Raw genomic sequence first — 25,883 nt, 5'->3', positions numbered from 1 at the left:
AGGCCTCATTCACGTTTTCCTTCACCGAAAAGCCGCTGGTAAATATCAAATGATATTTTGTACCAGGGATGTTGCGAATATCCGCATCCGCAACCGCGGAACTTCCGCATTATTTTCAACATCCGCATCCGCATCCGCATAAAATCGATGCGGATTTAATGCGGATGTGGAACAGTTCGGTACAGGAACGTCTTAGCATCGGCGTAAGTGCTAGACTGCTAGGTAATTTAGTCATTAGCCAAAAAAACCTATTAGAAATTAGCAGTCAATCGTGAGTGGGACTTAACGTACGGAACCCTTGGAACGCGAGTTCGACTCGCACTTGGTAGGTTTTTTTAAATAATAAAAATTACTAAAATCTAATATTTGACGTTTTTTATGTACCTATCTTGACATCCGCATCCGCATCCGCGGATGTGAGCCTTTAAAAATCCGCATCCGCATCCGCGGATGTCAAAAAATCGGCATCCGCAACATCCCTGTTTTGTACTAAGATCCGAAAAACTCATTGGTACGAGCCGAATTTCGAACGCGCGACCTCCGGATTGCATGTCGCACGCTTGAAATGAATTAAATCTTTGGCAATCGCAACATCCCTGATGTTGCGGATGCAGATTTTTTGACATCCGCGGATGCGGATGCGGATGCGGATATTTAAAGGCTCACATCCGCGGATGCGGATGCGGATGTCAAAATTAGGTACTTAGAAAACGTCAAATATTACATTTTTAGTATTTTTTTATTTAAAAAAAACGAAACGTTTAGTATTTGAGCAAGAATATAGGTGCGTTATATTTAATAAACAGTAACTTGGCCGACTTTTCTGGATCTAGACGATTTCGTTATAGGTAATGACGAAATTACCTAGCACTTACGCCGCCGCTAAGACGTTCCTGTACCGACTTGTTCGACATCCGCATCCGCATAAGCTCCGCATCGATTTTATGCGGATGCGGATGCAGATGCGGATGTTGAAAATAATGCGGAAGTTCCGCGGTTGCGGATGCGGATGTTCGCAACATCCCTGATCGCAACTAAAGTATTCAAAAGGTAAGCGGTGATTGTAAAGCACAGTGCGGCATCAAGCCGGTGAGCGGGCAAGCGCCTGAGCGCGCATCGGAGACGTGGACCACTACCGAGGTAGAAGGAGTTCTTGCTCATGGCCTTGAAGCAGGACTGGCAGTCGTCAAACAGCGGGCGGTCGCCCGCCGCCAGCACGATCAGGGTGCCTTCCTCCGCTTGAGTCTTTGAGCCTTGGATCTGGAATTACAAGAGTTTGAGGGTTAAAAACATTTTATTCACAACGCAGGCTTCGTCCGGTGGCCACAAATGCAAATCAGCAACATGCTTCGTCCCAAACACAACAGGCTTCGTCATTCTAAAATCTAAGTTAAACAATATAACCGTCACGAATCGTACCTGGCTCAAATGTCCCCATTACGCTGGCAGCGTTACCGCGTTTACATTTTATTTAATGTAAAGAAATGTTACATTTCACGTAATGAGTAAGTACAATGTAAACGAGTAGAAGTTATGGCGATTTGTGAGCGTCTACATAAATAGGTACTAGAGATGCAACGGATAGATGTTTGGCCGGATACCGGATACCGGATATCCGGCCTGAACCCTGGCCGAATATCCGGTATCCGGCCGCCGGATATTCGGCCGGCGGAACTATACCTAGATTTTGAGTTTTGCAAGTGCGCGTTGTGCTGTTTTCGACCTGTTTCGTAGAATTCGTAGTGAACGTTCGCGCGGACACATTTATAGGATCGTAACGAGTTTTATCATGTCATTACGTAGTAAGTTCGTTTATAGTTACAAGTGCACGCGCGTATTTTTGTGTAAACAAATAAGTGTATTGTGTGACATTGGTTACGTATTCATTTCTATCTACTGTGTCGTTAGCATTATGACCGTGACTGTTTTTTAGATTCCATTTTTTACCCCAAAATGTGTTAATTTTACTATCCGGTATCCGGCCGGATAATAGGTCACTATCCGGTATCCGGCCGGATACTAAAATAACGGCCGGATAGGCCGGATACCGGATAGTAACCGGATATCCGGTGCATCTCTAATAGGTACATAACATAGTTGTAGCAGAAAAAGCAATAAATTAAAATAAAGTAACTAGAACTTATAAGTACCGAGTGAGAGTTTGTTAAGTATATTAATATCATTTATTTTTTACTAACAGACAATAAAAATCACGAGCCAAAAATCACATTAACGTGTTTTGTTTTGGGGTTAGAAATCGGTATAAGATACGTCTTGAGTGCCTATCGAGAATGTCGATCAAACATTTTGTTATCTGCCTCTTTGTCGTGCGAATATGCAAAAGCAATAGAGGCAGATAACGATATTTTGTTGTCCATCTTTGGTCTCATCATCATCATCATTCTTAAGAGCCTGGCTCTTGTCGGTGGAGTAACCGCCATTCCGTTCTTCTCTCCGTCACTGTTTTAAGCTCCTGATACGTCACTACATCGATTTTCTCTTTGGCCTGGTCCAAAAAACCATCCATCTTTGGTCTACAGCAGAATAATACTTGATAATAATATAACCCTCCGTGGTAACTAGTATCAGTAACAGCTAGTATCAGTACCTGTGCCTCCAGATAACGGCCGCCCTTGCCTCCCACAGTTTCGACGATGTCGGAGCTGGTGTCCGCGTCGATGCTGGTCATCTCCACGTAACCGTCCGTGGTAACTAGTATCAGTAACAGCTAGTATCAGTACCTGTGCCTCCAGATAACGGCCGCCCTTGCCTCCCACAGCTTCCACGATGTCGGAGCTGGTGTCCGCGTCGATGCTGGTCATCTCCACGTGACCCTCCGTGGTAACTAGTATCAGTAACAGCTAGTATCAGTACCTGTGCCTCCAGATAACGGCCGCCCTTGCCTCCCACAGCTTCCACGATGTCGGAGCTGGTGTCCGCGTCGATGCTGGTCATCTCTACGTAACCCTTGCCTTCCAAGGACTGGCAGTGCAGCACACCGCAGTTGCCGAACACCATCTGAAATTAACAAAATGCTATTAGAGAAAAAAATAAATGGAACTGGAGAGTGTATGAAAGTGATTGAGGGCGTTTGTCGGCGAACACAAGACCAGATTCAATCAGTTAATTTATAGTTTATCCCTTTCTTACAAATACTCATTAAGTCAACATAACAGATTAAGACAAACTATTAATAGCTAATTGAGGTTTGTAGCGCGCTTATGAATAACGCCATAAGTGTAAGGCCTGAGTGGACGCTCGCTCGGCAGGGCGTGCAGCGTGGCGTCGGGCTCACATGTGATTTGAGCAGCGTGCACTAAGGCCGCTCCTATACGTTTGCATTCACGCCCCGCCCCGCTGCACGCCCAACTCGAGCGTCCACTCAGGCCTTACACTTAGAAGCGTTCTGAGCGGTAGTGCCCATAGGCATAGGTAGCGGCACTTCGCGATGACTTTCGGCGCTCTAATCGTCCAAAGGTAAGTAAGAAACTAAGAAAAACACGAGACACAACGGTATGTTCTAAAACCTTTGGAGAGGCTTCCTCATAGTCAATAGGGATATTGCATGTATTTCAAATAAATAATTTCACACAGCATTTATTATTAACACAATTTGACTGTGATGTCAGTTATGCTGTTTTCATATAAATTCCATCACTAATCGTTTTTACAGTTCGAAAAAAGTAACTGATTTGACTAGCAGGAAAGTACCCTATTTCCTGCCTGACTTTAACGATGAGAGCACAGGTACTTTACTAACTCACTTGAGACCTACGCTACGCATCAGGTTAAATGGGCAAGTGTAGCTAGACAGAGCACTTAACCTAGATTAACTTAGCCTTTATCACAGACGGCATAAAATATGCACTCTGCCGTATTAACATTATATGCAAATTGACTGTTTTATGATTTCTTTATAACAACACAGGTAACAATTTATGGGTGTGATATAATATACTTTTTACTAAAGGAAGATAAGCATACTAAACTGTGTTTTTATACCTCAAATAAGTACTAAACACAGTACCTAATCTGCTTAAAGGTTAGCGGGGACACACTTTATGAACAGTATTATCTGTGCTATGTACTTACTTGTTTTCTGCAATAGTGTGTTACTTCTATTACTAAGACAGTTCTATCGGTAAATATACTGCTTAATTATACTGTATTTTTTTCAATTTTGTACTGCAGTTAGGTATATAGACACAGAATAAATAATAGTACTAGGTACAGAAGATTCACTCTCTAACAAAACCCATCTATTACGACAGATATGACCGCTAGGTGGCGCAAGCGCGAGTAGGCGTCCGTTCCATAGCGGTGCGCGGCAACTACTATGGCTAGACACCAAACTTGGTGCGGGCCGCATGTATTTGTAGCGACGCGACGAAATCACGGAGTGAGCCTCGCCTGGTATAGATCAGTTGGACAAATTAGTACAATCGAAATGACAATTTTAGTGTCTGAAATACAAAAACAGTGTCCAAGTTGTGTAAAATAGTTATTTGGTTCACCATTCCGGAAATAGGCGGAAAGGTTATTCGGGTACGATAAACGCTAACGTTTTTCTGATGGATAAAGCAGTGCCATTAGCTTTATAGAATAGGGCAAGGCACCCTGCCGGCCCAGCCTTGGGCTTTAGGCACTCCCTGGGGGCGAAACTATTTCTATATCCACGAAAATATACCAATCAGCTACTTCATAAAACGTGGTACGATAAAGTTAGTATGAACAAAGATTCTTTGTATTCTTGTTGTTGCTCATTTCTGTTTTTTTATAATTTTAGATTTTTGATAATTAAACGTTTTATATTAGGCCCTAGATCACGCGGCCTAAGAAGGCCTAAGAAGCGCTGGCTGGACGTAGTGACAGCGGACATGCAAGAGAACAATCTCACACCTAAGGATGCCGAAGACCGGGCAAAGTGGCTGAGCAGGAAAGCGGACCCTGGCGCTAGGCCGGGGAAACGCTAGGTTGAAGAAGAACGTTTTATTCTTAGAAAAAAAAATTTTTTTTTTGTATTATATGTATATAGTTAATAACAAATTCGTGAGAATTTGACAGGTAATGTAGGTAGCTCTAGCGCTGTACGGTTTCGCACTGCACGATAAATCGAGTGATTAAAGTTTGCAAATTCTTTTAGCACAAAACGGTGGGCATTTTCAACTATCAAAACGACCTTCTAATAAGTCTTTGTTGATTTTAAAATCAAATATAAATATACTTAGATATAGTTTTAAAATCAAGTTATGATTTTTTTTTGTGATTTCAGTAAAAAAATCCGTAACCGCTATCAAACAATCTAATTGATCAATAGAAATCAAACCCTATTGGAAAATGGACGCATTAAAATATCGTTAGATATGACTATAAAATTATAAACAAGTTCAGGCAGTTGTGTTCTGGCTCGCAACACAACAATTATACTACAATTAAGAGTGAGCCCCATGTTGTCATGTATATTATACTTTTACAACTGCGGGCGCAGCATGGTTCCATTTTCATCGCTTGGTTATGCCCGTCACTTTCGCACTTAAATACTTGTTAGAACGTGACAAGCATGGTGACAAGCGATAAAAATGCGACCGTGCTACCGCCGCAGCTAAGCCAATCATATTGCGTTGACAACCTGTGTATACTTAAAGGTATTTATAGTAATCGTGTGCGCTTTAACAAATACGAGTACATATAATAGTTGAGGAGTGTATTGTCAAAAGGGCTTATTTTTGTATGGTATTCATAGAAAAATAAGCCCTTTTGAAAATACACTCCTCAGTTACAGTGTCGGTTTGAATTGACGTCAAAGTACTTACACAATAATTGTTGTCTGTGGTACAGTCACCTGCAATAATGTGTTACTCTTCGACGGCCGCAAAAATATGTGACACGCTCTTATGGCTCTACAAATAAGATCGTGTCAGGTACTTTTGCGGCCTTCGGTGTGTAACATATTATTGTAGGTGACTGTATTTAAGATGTTTCAGATTGTTATTTTCACGCCATTCATACTTATGCATATACAGTACGGATTGGAACCTTCTCCAATTCTCCCTCAATTGCTCAAAGGTTAGGTAGGTGTAGGAAGATCCCTTAAATGGATAAGTTCGCCTTTGTACTAATGACGAATATTATTTTTCCTGTTTTGTTCTGATTTTTGTACAATAAAGTGTTTTACTACTACTACTACCTACTTATTTTTACAAGGATCTTTAACTATGTATAAATAAGAGTGTATTTATAAAAGAGCATAGGTTACTCCCGCTCGTCATGAATAAATAGAATTGTATTAATTAAGGCGAGTCATCCCAAATTCTGAAAAGTGTACAAATTTACTGTAGATATGATTAATCAATCGCAAAAAGTGTGTAGGTGGTCATAAATTCCAAGCCCTTTTCGATTTACATTCGTCAAAGTTAGATTGGTTGGATTAGGTGGAATCTAATTTAGTTCCATTCCACTCCAACTCAATGGGGCGCCTTAATAATGTCAACGTGCACACAATAGTTATACGCCGTAACAATAAGCAAATGCTTTATGTAAACGAACCATTAGCTGATGCGAAGGTAAAGGTCGAGCGACCTTACGCCGGTATATAGGTCACTAGGACTTCGGAACTTGAACTGTGACGGTTAAGGGCTAGCCCACAATTTTTCGCACAATCTTATTACATCGAAAATTTAATTGTGTGATGTGGACGCAGTAATGAAACAAAAGAACATTGGCTCGCCGAACCTACTATTAAAAATTGTACATTTGGATGCTAGATGAGATTGACAATCAAACTGCCAATTAAATTTTTAATCAAATTGCCAATTTGATTTTCCCGTCTTTATTGTTGCCGCGTGGGTCGGCGACGGTTATCACAATGAATGCGGATAAAATCCGTCTTAGCTAACTTTGCACCGACTTGAACAAAACAAAGTTGCGGCGTGTCGTGTGTGCGGGACGCCGCTATATTCGTGCACACCGCTGTCCCGCACACACACACCGCATGAGTGTGATCTGCGAAGATGTAGGTACCTCCTTAGCAGCCTGTGGGTCCGCCACACACGAGAAGGTGATGTCGGCCTCCTCGACCACGTCGCATGGCGTCACCGCCACCGTCGCGCCGACTTTCTCGAAGTCCTTGCACTGTAACAACAATAATAAATGAAATGAAATGAAATGAAAAAAAAAAAATAGAAATTATTTATTTCCAGAAGTAGTTTCCATATGTTACAATAAAATTATACTATTAAACTAAAATCTACAATGAATAGTTAAATACTAATTAAAACTTAACATTAACTAGACCTAGGGGCGTGTCACACCGACCTCATGGTGACAGGTAGGTGGTGGTGGTGGTAATAACACCGTATAGCATGTTCAGCAAGACAGTTTATATGCCATTAGTGGCAAATTAAAGTTAGGTTCTCTGGGTTGAGCGTAAATAATTATATATTAGTACCTATGCGTTTCTGAAATATGAATTGAAACAACTTTTATAGAAAAAATCTCTTGTTGTTTTTTCCTTATTAAAAAGTGTTATATTATAGTTTATTTGATAAGCACGCCATCTGTGAACACCCCAGCGATCTCAGTTTCCACAATCCCCCACTAGATGGCGGCGCGCGTTGCCCCGCGGCGCGAATCGATAGGCGAGCCGGCTCACGTCAACGACCGGGCGGCCGCCACGCGAACGTCGCCATCTTGCCAATGCCCGCTTCGTGCGAAACACTAAACCCAACGAGTCATCAAACGTGTACACTCTCAATTCCAAAAGGTCTTAAACTTGTACTATTTATACGTTCTTAGTATCTTTTGGCTCTGGAGTTTAATACAATGCGATAGGATACAAGGTTTGTTGGAAAGCGTGGTAACGGTTTGCATGCGGTACCTACTCGACTCTGAATTCGCGAGGGCTATGAATGATTACGACATATTATGTATCAATGGTCACTGTTATCGTTGTCCGATAATACGGAAATAGAGCGTGCACGAGACAGAGGAATATAATATGTTCCCAGACAGGAATAATGGAGTTATTTGCATTTTGATGACCTGCCAGCGTTATTCACTAATATTAGTGGCGTATAGATAGATATTGTTATTGTACTAGTTATGTTTTGATAACGATTTTAGCCGCTTAGATAAGTACCCAAAATGTCTGTGCAATTAGTTCTTCGGCTACATTTCCCACAATGTATGTAGTTTATTACGGATATGAGGGTTTAAAGGTTATCGTCGTGAAAATTACAGAATAAAGCATCAATTTATATCGAGCACTGTCAGGCTATCATGTCGTTATCACGTCAATGGCTATGATATCGATGACGATGACGCAGGGTCAGGAGGAAATAGGCGGCGACTCATCAACGCGCTGGACAGCCCGTAAAAAAACGACCACATAGCTACTACATAAGTACTCCACAAAGAATAAAGAATAGAAATATAAATACATAAATAAATATCAGGGGACATCTTACACAGATTAACCTAGCCCCAAACTAAGCAAAGCTTGTACTATGGGTGCTAGGCGACGATATACATAGAAAACACCCATGACTCAGGAACAAATATGTATCTGTGCTCATCACACAAATAAATGCCCTTACCGGGATCCGAACCCAGGACCATCGGCTTCACAGGCAGGTTCACTACCCACTAGGCAAGATCGGTCGTCGGTCGAACACAAACCAAAACAGAATACCTACACACAAAAAACGTACAAAGAGGAAAGTTGCTGGAGACTTCCAGCTCCTATCTTCCCACAAGAGTCATGAGTCATGAGACCATCAAGTGAGAAGAATCGCGGCAGGTAACAAGCAAAGCAACAAGCCAAAAGAATGAAACATAAGTAAAATAACTGTATAGTAGTGTGCACTCCCAGACGACGCGACGTCCGCCTAACGACAGTAACGACGTCTGCGGGTAGAGACTGTGTAGCAGCCAGTTAGCCGGTACATTATTAGCTGTAGGTGATCTGGTGGTGAGCAGCACGGTAAACAGCAGTTGCGTTAAGAATGTGAATATATTACAAGTAAAGTACACCGTTAATGATTATCTTGACCCTCGTCCTCAGGAGTCTATGATGCGTCTATCCCTTCTCCTGCCCCTATAGTAGTTTTATATCGTTAATTATCTTGTTTCCGCCGTTAGAGTTGCTGTTCGACAAGACGTGAAGAACGTGCGACTCTAATACGGATTATAATCACGTCTATCATGTACGACATGTACGCGCAACTAATTAGATTCCGAAACGCATGTACAGTGATAAGACTGTACACTATGACAACTACCATAATGTGGATTGTGGTACCAGCATAACAACCACGTACACACCCAAGACCCAAGAATCACGACCCAAGACTGGAGTAGTAACAACTACTTTTCCCAACCAGCAAGTCCCAAGCCTCTGATGGCTCTGATTATATATCCGTAATTTTAGCGTTCGACAAGCACTAACATATCGATTTCCCTGAAAAACGATTACGTAAGTATTTCAAAATATTTACATCACGTTCTATCAGGCCGCTCGTTAACAAGTTGACGATCAACAAAATGGCGTTTACAAGAGTTTGCGTCTGGTGTCAACGAAGGTCAATAATGTTTGCACAGATGCCGCGGAGCGCTCAATGGAATACAAGTGTTTTGCCTTCAAATGTTAGTGTTAGCTTGCCTTCCAAATTTGGAGGAACCTGTTATTTCTTATTTTCCTAATGGTTAGAACTCCGTCTGAAGTACCTACACGTCTACACGTCTGTACGTGTCATATAAATCCGAATGGCATAACTATTAAATTTAAAAACCCAACTTGTGCCATAAATGCCTTAAATCATTTTGGAAAAGAGCTGATACTCTTCAAACTGCTGGATAGATTTCTATATAACATACTTAACATAGCTAAGAACCACCGCAAGGAAACTCGCTTAATACGTAAAAAACCGCACCGAAATCGGCTCATCCGTTGGAGAGCTACGATGTCACACACAGACATTGGCGTCAAACATATAACACCCCTCTTTTTGCGTCGGGGGTAATACAACTCGATGAATTTGCTGGCTTAGACCGTCATTTGTTAAGAGCGCTCCAACAAGAAAAGTCAAAATAATGCAAAATTGATGATATTCCTCGATGACATTCAGTACTTTAGGGTCATTATTAGAAACAATGAGTACTTGTTACGGTAAAAGCGTCTTCTTATCTTTAGGAATTACTTTTTAAATATTGGAAAAAGGGCTTATTAAATTAGTAATGATTTTTTTTCTGATGGTTGTTTCCGAAAAACCACGTGAAGCACTAAATTGTGAGCTCGTATTTGGAAATGTTGAGAAGTTTACTCTGGTAAAGCTGGCTATTTTGTATTACTAATACCCTGTACATTAGGAATTACTTTTGACATTTTTCCTAAATACCTTTGAGAAAGAGAAAATCGAAGAAAAACAAACTCAATTTTCTCTCCGAAACAAGTGTCAATTCCTACGAAATTCTACTTAATATCGAAGTCATTTTCATACTCAAGCAATCTGCAGCGTTTGCTTATACTGATGGTATACATTAGTGTTTATAAAATTCTACTATAATTTTTTGGCAATTTTTTGAAAACGACTCTAATATTACCGATGACGCGCGGTCGTGAGCTCAGTGCCGCGGCAGAGCTTGTAGAGGTAGGACGTGTGTCGGTCGGCTCCGCACGTTTTCAACGGCGACGACGAGGTTTTTTATCATTGTGTGCGGCAGGCGCCGTGTAAAATGCTATACTGTGTGCGTGACAGTGCGTGTAAACGGCGACTGAGAAACTTTGATCCTAGTACTGTGTATTTGGTTTTATAGTACAGTATGTAACTACCGGACAGCATTAAAGATATTTGAAATGATCTGATATTTTATAGGTACTAAATAAAAAAATGGCTGAATACAAATGCTTTTGATGACATGTCAGAATCAGAATATATACCTATATATCTGTCTGATGATGGAGCTGGGAGGTGGTCACCGGTACCAATCAACCATGCAACTAAACCACTTCGTGTTTCGGCTCGTTTGATTCGTCTCAACAAGATCTTTGACACAAGATAGGACTCAGGGTCTGATCATGGAGCTGGAAGGTGGTCACCGGTACCAGTCAACCACGCAACTAAACCACTTCGTGTTTAGGCTCGTTTGATTCGTCTCAACAAGATCTTTGACACAAGATAGGACTCAGGGTCTGATGATGGAGCTGGAAGGTGGTCACCGGTACCAGTCAACCACGCAACTAAACTACTTCGTGTTTGGGCTCGTTTGATTCCTCTTAACGAGATCTTTGACACAAGATAGAACTCAGGGTCTGATGATGAAGCTGGAAGGTGGTCAACGGTACCAGTCAACCATGCAACTAAACCACTTCGTGTTTGGGCTCGTTTGATTCCTCTCAACGAGATGTTTGACACAAGATAGAACTCAGGGTCTGATAATGGAGCTGGAAGGTGGTCAACGGTACCAGTCAACCATGCAACTAAACCACTTCGTGTTTCGGCTCGTTTGATTCGTCTCAACAAGATCTTTGACACAAGATAGGACTCAGGGTCTGACGATGAAGCTGGAACGTGGTCAACGGTACCAGTCAACCATGCACCTAAACCACTTCGTGTTTGGGCTCGTTTGATTCGTCTTAACAAGATCTTTGACACAAGATAGTACTGAGGGTCTGATGATGAAGCTGGAAGGTGGTCAACGGTACCAGTCAACCATGCCACTAAACCACTTCGTGTTTCGGCTCATTTGATTCGTCTCAACAAGATCTTTGACACAAGATAGTACTGAGGGTCTGATGATGGAGCTGGAAGGTTGGCACCGGTACCAGTCAACCACGCAACTAAACCACTTCGTGTTTGGGCTCGTTTGATTCGTCTCAACAAGATCTTTGACACAAGATAGTACTGAGGGTCTGATGATGGAGCTGGAAGGTGGTCACCAGTACCAGTCAACCATGCAACTAAACCACTTCGTGTTTGGGCTCATTTGATTTGTCTCAACAAGATATTTGACACAAGATAGTACTGAGGGTCTGATGATGGAGCTGGAAGGTGGTCACCGGTATCAGTCAACCACGCAACTAAACCACTTCGTGTTTGGGCTCGTTTGATTCCTCTCAACGAGATGTTTGACACAAGATAGAACTCAGGGTCTGATAATGGAGCTGGAAGGTGGTCAACGGTACCAGTCAACCATGCAACTAAACCACTTCGTGTTTCGGCTCGTTTGATTCGTCTCAACAAGATCTTTGACACAAGATAGGACTCAGGGTCTGATGATGGAGCTGGAAGGTGGTCACCGGTACCAGTCAACCACGCAACTAAACCACTTCGTGTTTGGGCTCGTTTGATTCCTCTCAACGAGATCTTTGACACAAGATAGAACTCAGGGTCTGATGATGAAGCTGGAAGGTGGTCAACGGTACCAGTCAACCATGCAACTAAACCACTTCGTGTTTCGGCTCGTTTGATTCGTCTCAACAAGATCTTTGACACAAGATAGTACTGAGGGTCTGATGATCGAGCTGGAAGGTGGTCACCAGTACCAGTCAACCATGCAACAAAACCACTTCGTGTTTGGGCTCGTTTTATTCCTCTCAACGAGATCTTTGACACAAGATTGAACTCAGGGTCTGACGATGAAGCTGGAACGTGGTCAACGGTACCAGTCAACCATGCACCTAAACCACTTCGTGTTTGGGCTCGTTTGATTCGTCTCAACAAGATCTTTGACACAAGATAGTACTGAGGGTCTGATGATGGAGCTGGACGGTGGTCACCAGTACCAGTCAACCATGCAACTAAACCACTTCGTGTTTGGGCTCGTTTGATTCCTCTCAATGAGATCTTTGACACAAGATAGTACTGAGGGTCTGATGATGGAGCTGGAAGGTGGTCACTGGTACCAGTCAATCATGCAACTAAACCACTTCGTGTTTGGGCTCGTTTGATTTGTCTCAACAAGATCTTTGACACAACATAGTACTCACAGGGTCTGATGTGCAGCTGGAAGGTTGTCATCCCAGACACGAAGTGGTTTAGTTGCATGGTTGACTGGTACCGGTGACCACCATTCAGCTCCATCATCAGACCCTGAGTATCACCTAGTGTCCAAGATCTTGTTGAGATGAATCAAACGAGCACAAACACGAAGTGGTTTAGTTGTATGGTTGACTGGTACCGGTGACCACCTTCCAGCTCCATCATCAGACCCTGAGTATCACCTAGTGTCAAAGATCTTGTTGAGACGAATCAAACGAGCTCAAACACGAAGTGGTTTAGTTGCATGGTTGACTGGTACCGGTGACCACCTTCCAGCTTGATCATCAGACCCTGAGTCCTATCTTGTGTCAAAGATCTTGTTGAAATGAATAAAACGAGCCCAAACACGAAGTGGTTTAGTTGCATGGTTTACTGGTACCGCTGACCACCTTCCAGCTCCATCATCAGACCCTGAATATCACCTAGTGTCCAAGATCTTGTTGAGACGAATCAAACGAGCTCAAACACGAAGTGGTTTAGTTGCATGGTTGACTGGTACCGGTGACCACCTTCCAGCTCCATCATCAGACCCTGAGTCATATCTTGTGTCAAAAATCTTGTTGAAATGAATCAAACGAGCCCAAACACGAAGTGGTTTAGTTGCATGGTTGAATGGTACCGGTGACCACCTTCCAGCTCCATCATCAGACCCTGAGTATCACCTAGTGCCAAAGATCTTGTTGAGACGAATCAAACGAGCTCAAACACGAAGTGGTTTAATTGCATAGTTGACTGGTAACAGTGGCCACCTTCCAGCTCCATTATCAGACCCTGAGTGTCACCTAGTGCCAAAGATCTTGTTGAGACGAATCAAACGAGCTCAAACACGAAGTGGTTCAGTTGCATGGTTGACTGGTACCGGTGACCACCTTCCAGCTCCATCATCAGACCCTGAGTCATATCTTGTGTCAAAAATCTTGTTGAAATGAATCAAACGAGCCCAAACACGAAGTGGTTTAGTTGCATGGTTGAATGGTACCGGTGACCACCTTCCAGCTCCATCATCAGACCCTGAGTATCACCTAGTGCCAAAGATCTTGTTGAGACGAATCAAACGAGCTCAAACACGAAGTGGTTTAATTGCATAGTTGACTGGTAACAGTGGCCACCTTCCAGCTCCATTATCAGACCCTGAGTGTCACCTAGTGCCAAAGATCTTGTTGAGACGAATCAAACGAGCCTAATCATGTTACTACATGGTTGATTGGTATCCGTGACCACCTTCATCATCATCATCAGGCTTCATCATCAGATGCTTAGTATCAGCTCGTTTCTAAACTTAAGATACAAATTAAAGGTTTTATTATATAGCTAAAATAGTTTCACTATACAACCTATACCATATGCAATGACGAAAAATGAAAATAAGCGAGTACCTAAGTAAGTACGTATAATTTCTTTCTAGTAATAATGACCTACATAAGTATGTACATATTTGCACTGGATTTAGTATTTTCGTACCAAATAACATTTTTAGGACTTTGATATTAAAGTACAGTTAGTGTTGTTATGATTGATTTCAATGTGCTTCACGATCGGATCAAGAATGTTTAATCCATCATTGTAGTGCGACCGAGGGAAAATGCGGTGGAAGGGTTCGGCGACCTGAGATCGCGGGGCCTGCCGCAGCGCGTAAAATACCTAAACTCGCTCATCCCCGAAATGTAATAGCACTCTTAACAAGTTCATTGTTCTTTTTACGCAGTGCGGTTGGCTAAATGGCTACAGAAAGGACGGCCTTCGTACAGAGTGAAAAAAAAACAAGCCCGATTTTACCGTCATATATATACTTGGTCAAACAGATCTTGACAGTAGAAAAAGGCGGCAAATTTGAAAAATTTAGGCGCGAAGGGATATTGTCGCATAGAAAATTTGAATTTCGCGCCTTTTTTTACTGACAAGATTTGGTTGACCAGCAATATATACTTTAAATTCATATTCGCTCATTCAGAACACTTGGCTTGGCTGGCCGAACCGAACCTAGGAAGTAATGAACCTATATGAATTAACAAAAAGAACGTATTACCAAATATATTTATATCTAATGAGAAACCTGGTTTCTGTTTTTAGAGGATTGCAAGTATAAGCGTGGATTCGGGGCTTTACTCGACAGATTGACCTGGCTTAGGTTAAGGTCGCTGAAATCCGATGAAAGTAGACGAGCGACCATTCGTCTCCGTCTCTAAGGGAAAACGTATGGATAAATGCCGTTGACCGCCAAAGACGTCAACTGACGGGCGCGGCTACAGCCCAATATCAACCTTCGTGCATTCCGACAAGGTTCACGATGACGCGCCGCACACGATAGATTTCAAAGGGTCAACATGTCGTTATTATTAAAATAGGTAGTATCTATTACGTAAGGCGACGCTTACAGTGGACCAAAGACCTGTAAGGTCGCCAAAAACCAGTAGAGACAGGAGACGAGCGAGAGTTCATCGTAAGGAAACAGTCACAAGGCACTATACATTTGCGAAACCTTGTCATGCTGTGAATTGACATTTGTATTTAACCCTCCGTTGTATGGTACGCGTTACGACAATGTATTGAATATACTTAATGTACTTATAGCTGTTTCAAATACCGACCAGCAATGTAGTTGGTAGTATGTAGGTACCTATGTCTCGCGACCTCCTGTAGGATCTTGAACCGAGTTCACAGATGCTTTAGATTGCCATCTCGCTTATTATTATTATAATAATTATCATGTCTGCCAAAATATGTATAACCAAATCCAAAGCCTTTATTGCGAATGAATGAGTACCTAACCTCTTAAAAAGTCATTTCGCAAAACATCAGCATTTACTACATAGGTACAGGTAATTTCAACCAAGTTATTAAGAGCCATAATTGAAATATGATTTACAAATTTAGACACGCATTGATGTTTTGGGTAGTAAATATAGTTCAAGGTACTTATAGAGCAAATAAGCTTACAGCAGTTACAACCTGAAGTAAGCAAGTCATTAAAATTATCTGGAATAATTTTAACGACAAGCAGTATGTGATGTCGTTAACCCACGGTGACGGAAGTTGGCACACCAGGGAAACCATGCAACATCAGTTAACTGATCAATTGTACGCCTTATTGCACTAAAATAAGGTCAAACAGAATGCTTGCGTTACTAATCATACGTCTCATGAGGACGACAGTCGCAATTGTATAGGTGCGCGTGTCGAAACGATGAGTCGATGACATAAGTATAACTGTCTACACTGGCTTATAATATTAAACAAACTGTAAAAATAACAAACAAGACTTCTTTGCAACATGAGAACGAGTTTCAGTCTACATTATTCATGAAATTAGTGTCAGGGTCGTATGTACCTAATGGTAGCCGGCGAATCGATCATCGTACATCGTATATTACTTCCCAAGTAATGATAATGTTTAATAACAGTAATATAGCCTCTGTAAATAAGGAGCTCTGTCTGTGTTTGCTTTTCGGTCACTTCGCTCACCTACATCATCGTGTCTTGAGTGTGTCCTTGTAAACGCATAGCAACAATTCTATAGAGAGAACATTCAAGATATACTTTAATCAATTGGTAGTTGGTACCTAGCATTTGATCAACCTTGGTAACCTACTCTTGGGGTTAGTAATAGCGCTAAGGCAATTTCGGGTGGTAAGTGTCATAACATAATAAAAATGCAAAATTAAAATATAATAACGCTTAGTTCCTTTAAAACAAAGCTTAAAAACTGGCTAGTCAAACAAAGCTTTTATAGTTTTAAAGAATTTTTAGATTATAAAGAATAGTGTAATACTTATCCGAATTAGTGTAAATAATAGATGTAAGATGTACAGAAATATGTTTGAAAGTTGTGACCTGTAATACCTTATTACCAATAAATAATGTCTATGTCTATGTCTAATTATAAACAAATACATATGTAAAAATATTCAGCAAAGAGTAAAGTTGTTCTTCGGTAAATGAAAACATCGTGAGAAAAGCAGACTTATCTCAATAGGAATTAATTATCTCTCGGGATTGGTCATATTAATCACTTTCATAAAAACCAGTTCCATGTAAAGACGTGCAAACGTGCAAGTAAAAATACACACCTTATAGCGACTGAACGGAAGAAAACACTTAAGGGCTCAGGTATCAAGGGCGTAGAACTTGACCCAGTAGACAGATTGTTAAATAATAACCGTCAGTGTTGACTTGAACCACGTGAAGTTGTTTCATAGCTTCGCCGCGCCAATTGTCGTTGGACAATGAAACAAAGCAATTGAATAATGAATAGAATATTATTTCCTAGGCTTGCTTGAGCTGTAAACAGCTATGTTCTGTGGCCTCAATTGTTTTTAGTCTGTTTATCATTGAAGTTTTCGTAATATTATATCCTTCTACGTACGGTCGAAGGTTACGCACGTCGGTAAGGTAATTGAATTGAAATATATTTGAATGTTATTTTTTAAATTTCGGATTAATCATTTTCCACCATATTTTGCAAGCCAGATATTGGTAAATTGTGTGAACCTGTAAAATTGTAAATATCTAATAATTACTTTTATGTACAGTGGTATTATGCAAAATAAAGACATTGATTGAAGAATTGAATATCAGCACCGTTTCGTGCCTTGTCACAGTGACCATAGAATAAGGCCCCTAGCGACTTTCATATTGATTGTCACTGTGGCAAGGTACGATATGGTATGGAAATTAAATTCTTTGACAGTACCTGCTCAGCTATAGGGTGGCAAACCGAAATTAATGTCAGTAAAATTGCTTGTTCGCTTCGCTTGCTCATAATATATATCGTAGCAGTCATAGCTCGATACGAAACGACATGACATAGGTGCCCTTTAGACAAGAATATAACCACAACGCAGTTCGCCGCTTTGTTTTTGACCTTTACAGGTACACTTGAGTAAATGTATAGAATTATGAACCTTCTACCGTTGTAATAAGTGCAGAAATGCGCGGCCCGTGTTAAACAGTAGGTCATGTCGCCCGCAGGACTCCCACACGGACTTTACCGCTTTGCACCTGCTCTTTTTTTTCTATCCTGTGTTCCTCAGCAACGGCTCCACAGTTGTTTTATAGTTTGTAATGCATATCGAATGAGGGATCGACGTCCTTGGATAGAGGCACAACAGCCCTATTCTCAACGATTCTGTATATAATAATTGCAAACACGCTGACAAGTGCGAGTTTATTGTTGTCTATTGTATATTTAAATATACATCTGTAACTTATAGCTAACAAGCCAAAGCGTCACAAATATTAATATGTATATGTCAAGAGAGTTAGACCTTTGATGTACCTATTGTAATGCAGAGGTTATGATGTAAGGTTGTAAGGGATGAGCTTCCAGTCATAAACAAACAAAAAAGTGTCGTTCAAATTCCTAACCAAGCTCAGACTAGTAAAACGCACAGTAGCTTGCTTAATCTAATTTTGCTTGCTTTAGATGGCTAAATAATTTAGTGTAATTATGCTATAATGCTAAATTTAGAAAAGACAGGTTTTTAACCACAGTTAGTAACCCTAAATGTATTGTTATGAGTATTTGGAGGTCCACAACGAACTTATAGGTAAGAGAAGAACCCAATAACAGTGATTCGCCGAAAGAACTCTGCTCGGTAACGGAATGGAATAACATAATGCGACAGGCATATAGTATTGTGTTATGTATGACGCACTGGAATTAATAAGGACCAGCGCAGACGCTCCAAATCTTTCGTCCCCACATTTTTGGCGCCCGTCCACGATCGAATAAAATATCACTAATACATTGAGGCAGCATACACGCTTTTTTACCACGTGTCGGTGACAAACCTTCGGCCTGGTGGCATAGAATATATTAAAAAACCTAAACGGTTAAGCTCTAATTTCGGCTATTAGCGGTGCCGTCATATAGTTTTCACGGTTGGTGCATCACAACCATGACAACTTTATTCCCTGTCAGAAATAAAACACTACATAAATCAGAGCGGCCGAAGTGCTCTAAAATATCTGAACACGCACTCTAGCCTCTTGACAATAGAGGCGTGTTCATATATTTCTTAGCACCTTGGCCGCTCGCTCCGATATATCTGATGGCGACTGATCCAACAGAACGACGAGCTTCTATTTAATCCTTTACCCTTTACCAGGTTGACATTATAAAAATGACAATTGAATGGCAGTCTTACTCATCGAAAATAGAACACGTTAGAAGTATCGTATGTGGGAAATATAATATATCCCTTAGCCTGGTAAAGGGTTTAAGTTATGAAATGTCAAATTATATACGTGTGATTGGTTATAAACAAGCTATAAATAGAAGGATTCGGGCGTGGATGAGTTTCCGAGATGGCAAACGACGCGTGACGTTAATGAGACAGGGATATACTCGTATTTACATTAGGTTATATACCTAATGTAAATACGAGTATATCCCCGATTAATCCCTTCTTCAATCGGTCTATAATTTACTTGATAATTAAGTTTTAATTGAGCATTCTTCAGAATTGATTAATTGATACGTAGAACTATTTGCTCTTGGCAGAGTTCCCGTGTTTCTGCGAGACTGAAAAACTCGAACATTGTAAATAATGCATACTCAGGGTCAGTGATTAGGCGGATACTCGAAGCTATTTACTCACAAAACGTTTTATACATTTACAGTTGCCATTAGAAATTTACAGCGGAAAAAGTGCTCAAAAGTCTCTGAACACGCATTTTAACGTCTTGAGAATTAGAGGCCTTGTTCAGATATTTTTCAACACCATGCATGGTGTGTATTCAGATATGGCCCCATATATTTGATGACGATGGCGACCCTACTGTTTTCTCGGTGACGGCGTAAAGACAAAACATTTTCAACCACATTGTCATCCTATAAGTTTCAATTTAAAAAATCCTTTTTAAATCCTTTTTATAGTGGTGACAAGTGACTTATTAAACTTCGTGAATCACACTGACTTACAAATAGGTGTTGCAGCAAATCGTCAAAATGTACGTGTTGCTGTTGCCATGGCAGCCAACAGTTTAGGAGCGGCATCGTACTTCACACGTGACGTTCATGCTTGCTAAGGTTGCCAATCCACAAGAAGCAATTATGCGGTAGAAAAAGATGGAAATATTTTTTTGAATTTAGAATGCCGCTGATGGTTATCAAGAGGGTTTTATCGGTCGGTATGCGAATAATGAAATCATTTCGCTGGCATTATTAGCTATTTAATACTCATTATTAAATTTAAATTTTTACTACATAATTTGCTTGATTTAGAACATCATGCTCATCTGCGGAATTCTTTCTAATCCTAATGTCAATTTCAAACATTAGATTCCGACTGAAAATAATATGTCATTAGCTGCTGAAGGTATTGTCTTGACCTCGTAGCGTTATTTTTTACGGGTCGTAATCTGCGCTAATTACTTCGAGGTAATGAGGAAAATTAAGAGGAAATAACAGTTTTGCGGTTACCTACTGCATCGTAAACAACAGTTCCATTGCTTTGGGGCTGATGGAAAAATAATTGTCTTAGTCTTTTTTCCCTGCCTGTGAAGAATTTTACCAACATGCCTATGAATTAACCCGTATGCAACTCCATGAAACGTAAATCGCTCTTAATACACGGTTTGAGCACTTTAACGCGACCATCAATTAGAAAAATAGGCTAATCCACTAATACCAGCGACAGAATAAGAGAACTTTCTAGACGCAGGCGGAACGAAGGAATGCGTTTATCCAATCGAAGACTGTAGTAGATACGGGGCAAACAGGATGGTGCTATAAATAGGGCACACCTGAGCGACCCGGTCACTGCGGACGAAGTAGCCCAAGCGAAGTCATTGAAAAGTAGTACACTCCTTTTAGCCTACATTGTAGGCTCCAGTCCTGTAGGCCCTACAGGAGATAGCGATTAGTTACACCAGTTCGCGCTCGGGGTCCGAGAAAGCTCAGAAAGCAATGTAAAGACCTACCTGCCGCTTCCTAACTACAGAAGTCGTGTTTCTACACGAGGGTAGGGTAGGGTATGTCCTGTTTCTTACTTGAAAACTGGTATACAATTACAAGAAGTGAAGTCAGATTAAGAATTAACTTTAAAACACTAGAAATACTAGAATTCATTCGGCCTACTTTTCTAAAATCGCGCACACGTGTAGGTATGAACTTATAAGGAAAACTACTCGTTTTACTCTGCCACAACCGCAACGGGAACAGAACAGAAATGCACTGTAAACTGAATATATACACGCGCACTTAATTCGTAAACAAAATGGAGATGAGCGTCTTTATAAAATGCTATTTGTATACCTACTTTCTATTTTACAGAATAACCCTAATTTAGGTCCAACGCCAGCAAAGCCTAACGTCAATCATGCCTAGAAGCATAATCCTCTGGATCCGTGTCATTTGTGAATGAAAAGCTACTGTTTCCATCTTTGTCGCTCTTCACAAAAATCGAACATGAAAGCAATGTTCCAATATGGATGGGTAAAGTTTAAATTGCTTCGCTACGGGTGTCCGGACGCAGTCTATGTGCCAGATCTGAGATCGCATGTATCGGCCCAATCTATCAACGCAGTGACGTAGAAAGCCACTATTGAAGTAGTCACCACGCGGGATTGTTATGCCATTTAGGGTTCGTGCTAAATTAGAAATTCTCTACTTACCGTAAGTATTGAACAACCAATTTAGCTAGGACCCTAAATGGCGCAGCAATTGCGGAGCGTGATGGTGTGATGGTACCTAAATATCTGTGCAAGGTATCTATCTAGACAACTTTTTCATCAAAATTAAATCTTAAAGGTAGGTCTAATCGTTATGCCTACAAAGAGTACGTAACGGGCCAATTCGAACGTAGATACACTGACTATGATATTTGAATCATGTTATTTACGACTCACGCGCCTATACTCGTACATGTATTACAGACAAGTACGAGCGAAATGTCCGATAACTGAATGACATCAGTTAAATGTTATTCTGATATCAGTGTGTAATATGTTACACAACGAAGGCCTCAAAAATATCTGACACGATCTTATTTGTAGATGCATAAGAGCGTGTCACATATTTTTGCTGCCTTCAAAGAGTAACATATTATTGCTGGAGACTGTACTTTCGAATTAGTCTGTAAGATTGAAATTAGACAGCCTTGTTTTAAATAGATACAACGTTGATTCAGCAACGTTATCTACCGTTATCATAGACATCATGGTGTTATCAGGTTTCACTAGCTGTGCCTATGTTTGCGTCATCACCTAACAATTCAGACTGCGTACGGCGGCTGCGATGAATACTGATCATTTAGATCAAGCACCTGAAGATACTAACGCTTGCTGATAGAATTATGACATTAGCAATGATTACGTAAGTTCTTTCTCGTATTGATCTTACCTAGCTCGAGAGCGAACCGTCGGGCAGCTTACCTAACTTTAATTTGTGTTATGTAACGTGACCAATACCTAGACTAAGATCTAGAATAGATTGTGTCAGTTAAACAGCAATACGTAATTTAGATGAGATGCAGTGTCTTAAATAAAGAACCTATGAAACTCGAATGTCAAACATAGGTTACGTTATTGTCCGGTCTAGGTTGATGTGCGACAAAAAACAGATACTTATACCTATTCAGAAAGCAATAGAGGCACTAGACTTCACTAGAAAGGGTTGAAATTGATGTAGTAACTGGGTACGAGTACTAAGAGCAGCATTATGTCAGTGTTATTCCGCGTAGCAACTTTGGGATCTGAGTGATCTATAAGCCTACAATAACATAGTAATAAAGTAAACGATATGCAACGCACTGCATAAAACAAACACGTTATTGGTAAAAAAGTGCATTGCGTAAAGGTCACAATCTCTGCTGCATTGGCGACAATTCTACAAACATCCGGCTGGGGCCTGTTCACGTTGCTATCCAAAACTTGGCAGTGGTTTGCCTATCTTCTTGGCTATGCGACACATTAAAACGGAAATTGTTTTGATTAGACGAGATGCTTGTGAGCTCGGGATCACCTAACGGTTCTCCAGACACCTGTGTAAGAAGAAATACCTGTTTTCACATAAGCCAATAAAGCTACGTAAAAAGTAGCCCACGCGCGTTGCTACTATGGCGCTGTTAAAGTCCCATCCTGACTGGTGCAGAATTTGTGCAGTATTTCTTCCCCGAAAGCAGGGCGTATCGGTTCCAATCCGGTAGTAGGTACCTACTCGTAACATTTAGGCAGTCATCACATTGGAGGCGACACTATGGTGTGTACTGTGAGCGGCATACGGATCGCCATCAATGTGATAGAGTCTGTGCGGAAAGAGAAGAGTCGTGGAATGTAAGGGGCCCAATACATTCCACGACTCTTCTCTTTCCGCACAAACTATTTAAATTTACGTGCGATGTATATTCTTTACCGTCAAGTCAGGAAAGGGTTTAAACTAAATCGTCTGTTAAAAACGCTTTGGCGTGCAATAACGCCAATAACTGCTGCACTGTATTTCAATTAAATTACTAGTAGGTAGGCAATCCTGACATTGACAGACCTCGATAACACTTGTGCATCGATTAAGATTCTGTTTCTGCGTGTTAATTAAGTATTTTTTCATTACCAACGCTAATCTAAATGCTAATTTTGCTTTGTCTGTTCATAACATTGTAAATGGTTTTCATACGGCACCAAAATCAATACCTAAGAGTGTCGTGTTCTTGGCCGTAACCATCTTTATGATACCGCGAGGATAAAATCCCGATTGATATAGCTACATGAAGACATGACTTTTGTGTTGTTCCGTACAAAAAAGAATCTTAGAGCGAATTTTCACTTCATCGCGGAGCTCGCGGAGCGCCTCGTTTGAATTGGTAAATATGTAACCACAACCCTATAACCTTTTCCATGAGGAAGTATCTATATTTTTCCTAATACCAATATTTACCACATCAAGCATAACGCGGATTTTCCCTTTACAGCTATTGTGCTGTAAACGAAAGCATTGTGTAGGTATTATAATATTCGTACGTACAAATGTCATGAACGCGATTATGGTTAAATTATGATGGCAAACATCTGCTAATTGTTGCCAAAAGATCAGAGGATATATTCATGTTATGAATACACGCGGCGGTATTTATATAAAAATGACCTCCAACACTAACTTTAGAACAGAGTTGATAAATATTATCTAAGTTTTTTTATTATAAAAAATTCATCCCAACATCAACAACTTCTTTTTGTCTCTTGTTATTATTTGTGTCACAAAGCATGTACCTAAGTTGTGGTTGAATAAAGATTGTATCTATCTATCTAACAACATAATTGTTGCTCTTCTGTCATCGTTTTTTTCTTTCTTGTAGAGTTGTAGCATCTCTTTTACGCACAACACGCAGTTTAGTTTTTCTTTTTTGTTCTTGTTTCTGCCTTTTTTTGCGGGTTTTCTCTGTTTCTCATTGCTACGACTTTTATATTTACAGTGGTCTTGTATGTATCCAAACATAACAAGTATAAGATAGTCCCAATATATTTATTTGTATTTATGAATTAGAAAAGAGGTCACGTCTGTTCTTTTCTTCAACTATAGTTAATGAACTAAAGAAGCTAAACGAATTTACTAGAGCAAGGCAAAAGGAAACAATACGCAGCTACAAGAAATCAAAGGTCTAATTAATGACGTAACAGGCGTTGCAAGAAGTATTTCCTCCGAACTGCACACCGGTTGATTAAAACAAACCACTGTTTACGTGTTTACACTCTACTTGATTTCTAGGACGAGGGAATTATAGCATTTACTCGTAAATGATGCTACTAATATTATAGGCCACCTCTGCGATATTCTACTAATATTATGATCTAGTATGAGATTAATAAGTGGGAGTGGACGGGGCAGTTTAACGGTTAGTTAGTATTCATAAGCTTTTGTCAAATCTAAAGTGCCGTTTATAAGTTATTCCCTGACATTTTGATTACTAATATTTTTTTAGCAAAAATGTCATTTTGGTCCATGTTTTTATTGCTGACTGTACTTTTCTTTCTACAGGCTAATACTCATCGAGAAAATTCAAACAACCTCAAAGTTTCAGCTCAATCGGAAATCGGGAAGTAGCTTCCAAGATTTGACCCACATTCATTAACAGGACAAGTAAAGCTAATAAAAAGGGAGGCTTAGTTGTATGAATAAGGGGGTTAAATTAGGGGCTACATCAAAATGATATCCCCGCTATATGCTACGTAAAGTGATAGATTGTGTTGCGACTGGAAATACCATGAATATTCACGATCAGCGGCCGCGACTTCAAACAAAAATAACGCGGTAATGTTTGTGAAGCTAATTTGTTAAAAAACGTGAATCCAACCGGTCTTTAGAGGCACAGGTTACACAAACATAAATCACAAAATAAAATATACATGAGTTATCTCCGGCTTTGTCATATGATACGCGAATTCGTGAGTACACAATTTGTAACTGGGGATTAGAGACTTTGTGGGTCTTCAAGGAATTACCGCAAGGCATTCACAATGCCGGAATAAATAGCACTCGAGTCGAGAACAACGAAATGGGTCATTGTATACATGTTTCTATAAAAAGTGACAAGTTCTTTAGAATATTTCGAGGTGTTCGTCAAAATATACCATTTCGTGTTGTTTTCTTTTGATAAAATCAAGCGTGGTCAATTTTGGTAGCTCGTTGACAAGTTACGGCTGCATATGACCGATACCCATTTCAGAGATTTGTCGTGATACATTGTAAGACGCACAGGTGATTCCCTTCTTCTAAGTACATAACTAAATAACCTAACAAACTCCGGAAATAATGCCTAATTTCTATGTAGACCGGAGATCATGTTTCCGTATGGTTTTACCCTTGAGGGAAAGTGGCATTCTATGGAACTTGTTAACTATGTATGTAAACGA

General features: G+C 40.5%; 1 protein-coding gene across 3 annotated transcripts in view; it reads right to left on the bottom strand.

Annotated features, from left to right (window-relative positions):
- Positions 1 to 25,883, bottom strand: part of LOC134654439 (cytokine-like nuclear factor N-PAC) — a 75,550-nt gene that overhangs the window by 3,172 nt on the left and 46,495 nt on the right. For 2 of the 3 annotated variants that reach the window (XM_063509884.1, XM_063509882.1), the window contains exons 8-10: positions 7,021 to 7,131; positions 2,875 to 3,018; positions 1,134 to 1,260 (exon numbers count right to left, since the gene is read on the bottom strand). In XM_063509884.1, coding sequence (XP_063365954.1) covers positions 1,134 to 1,260; positions 2,875 to 3,018; positions 7,021 to 7,131 — 382 coding nt within the window. The remainder of the gene's footprint in view (positions 1 to 1,133; positions 1,261 to 2,874; positions 3,019 to 7,020; positions 7,132 to 25,883) is intronic. The other variant, XM_063509883.1, reaches the window with a different exon arrangement.

Source organism: Cydia amplana, chromosome 15, assembly GCF_948474715.1.
Source record: "Cydia amplana chromosome 15, ilCydAmpl1.1, whole genome shotgun sequence".
Lineage (NCBI taxonomy): Eukaryota > Metazoa > Arthropoda > Insecta > Lepidoptera > Tortricidae > Cydia > Cydia amplana.
Note: the sequence above shows the minus strand (reverse complement) of the source record. Positions and strands in the feature narration are given on the sequence as shown.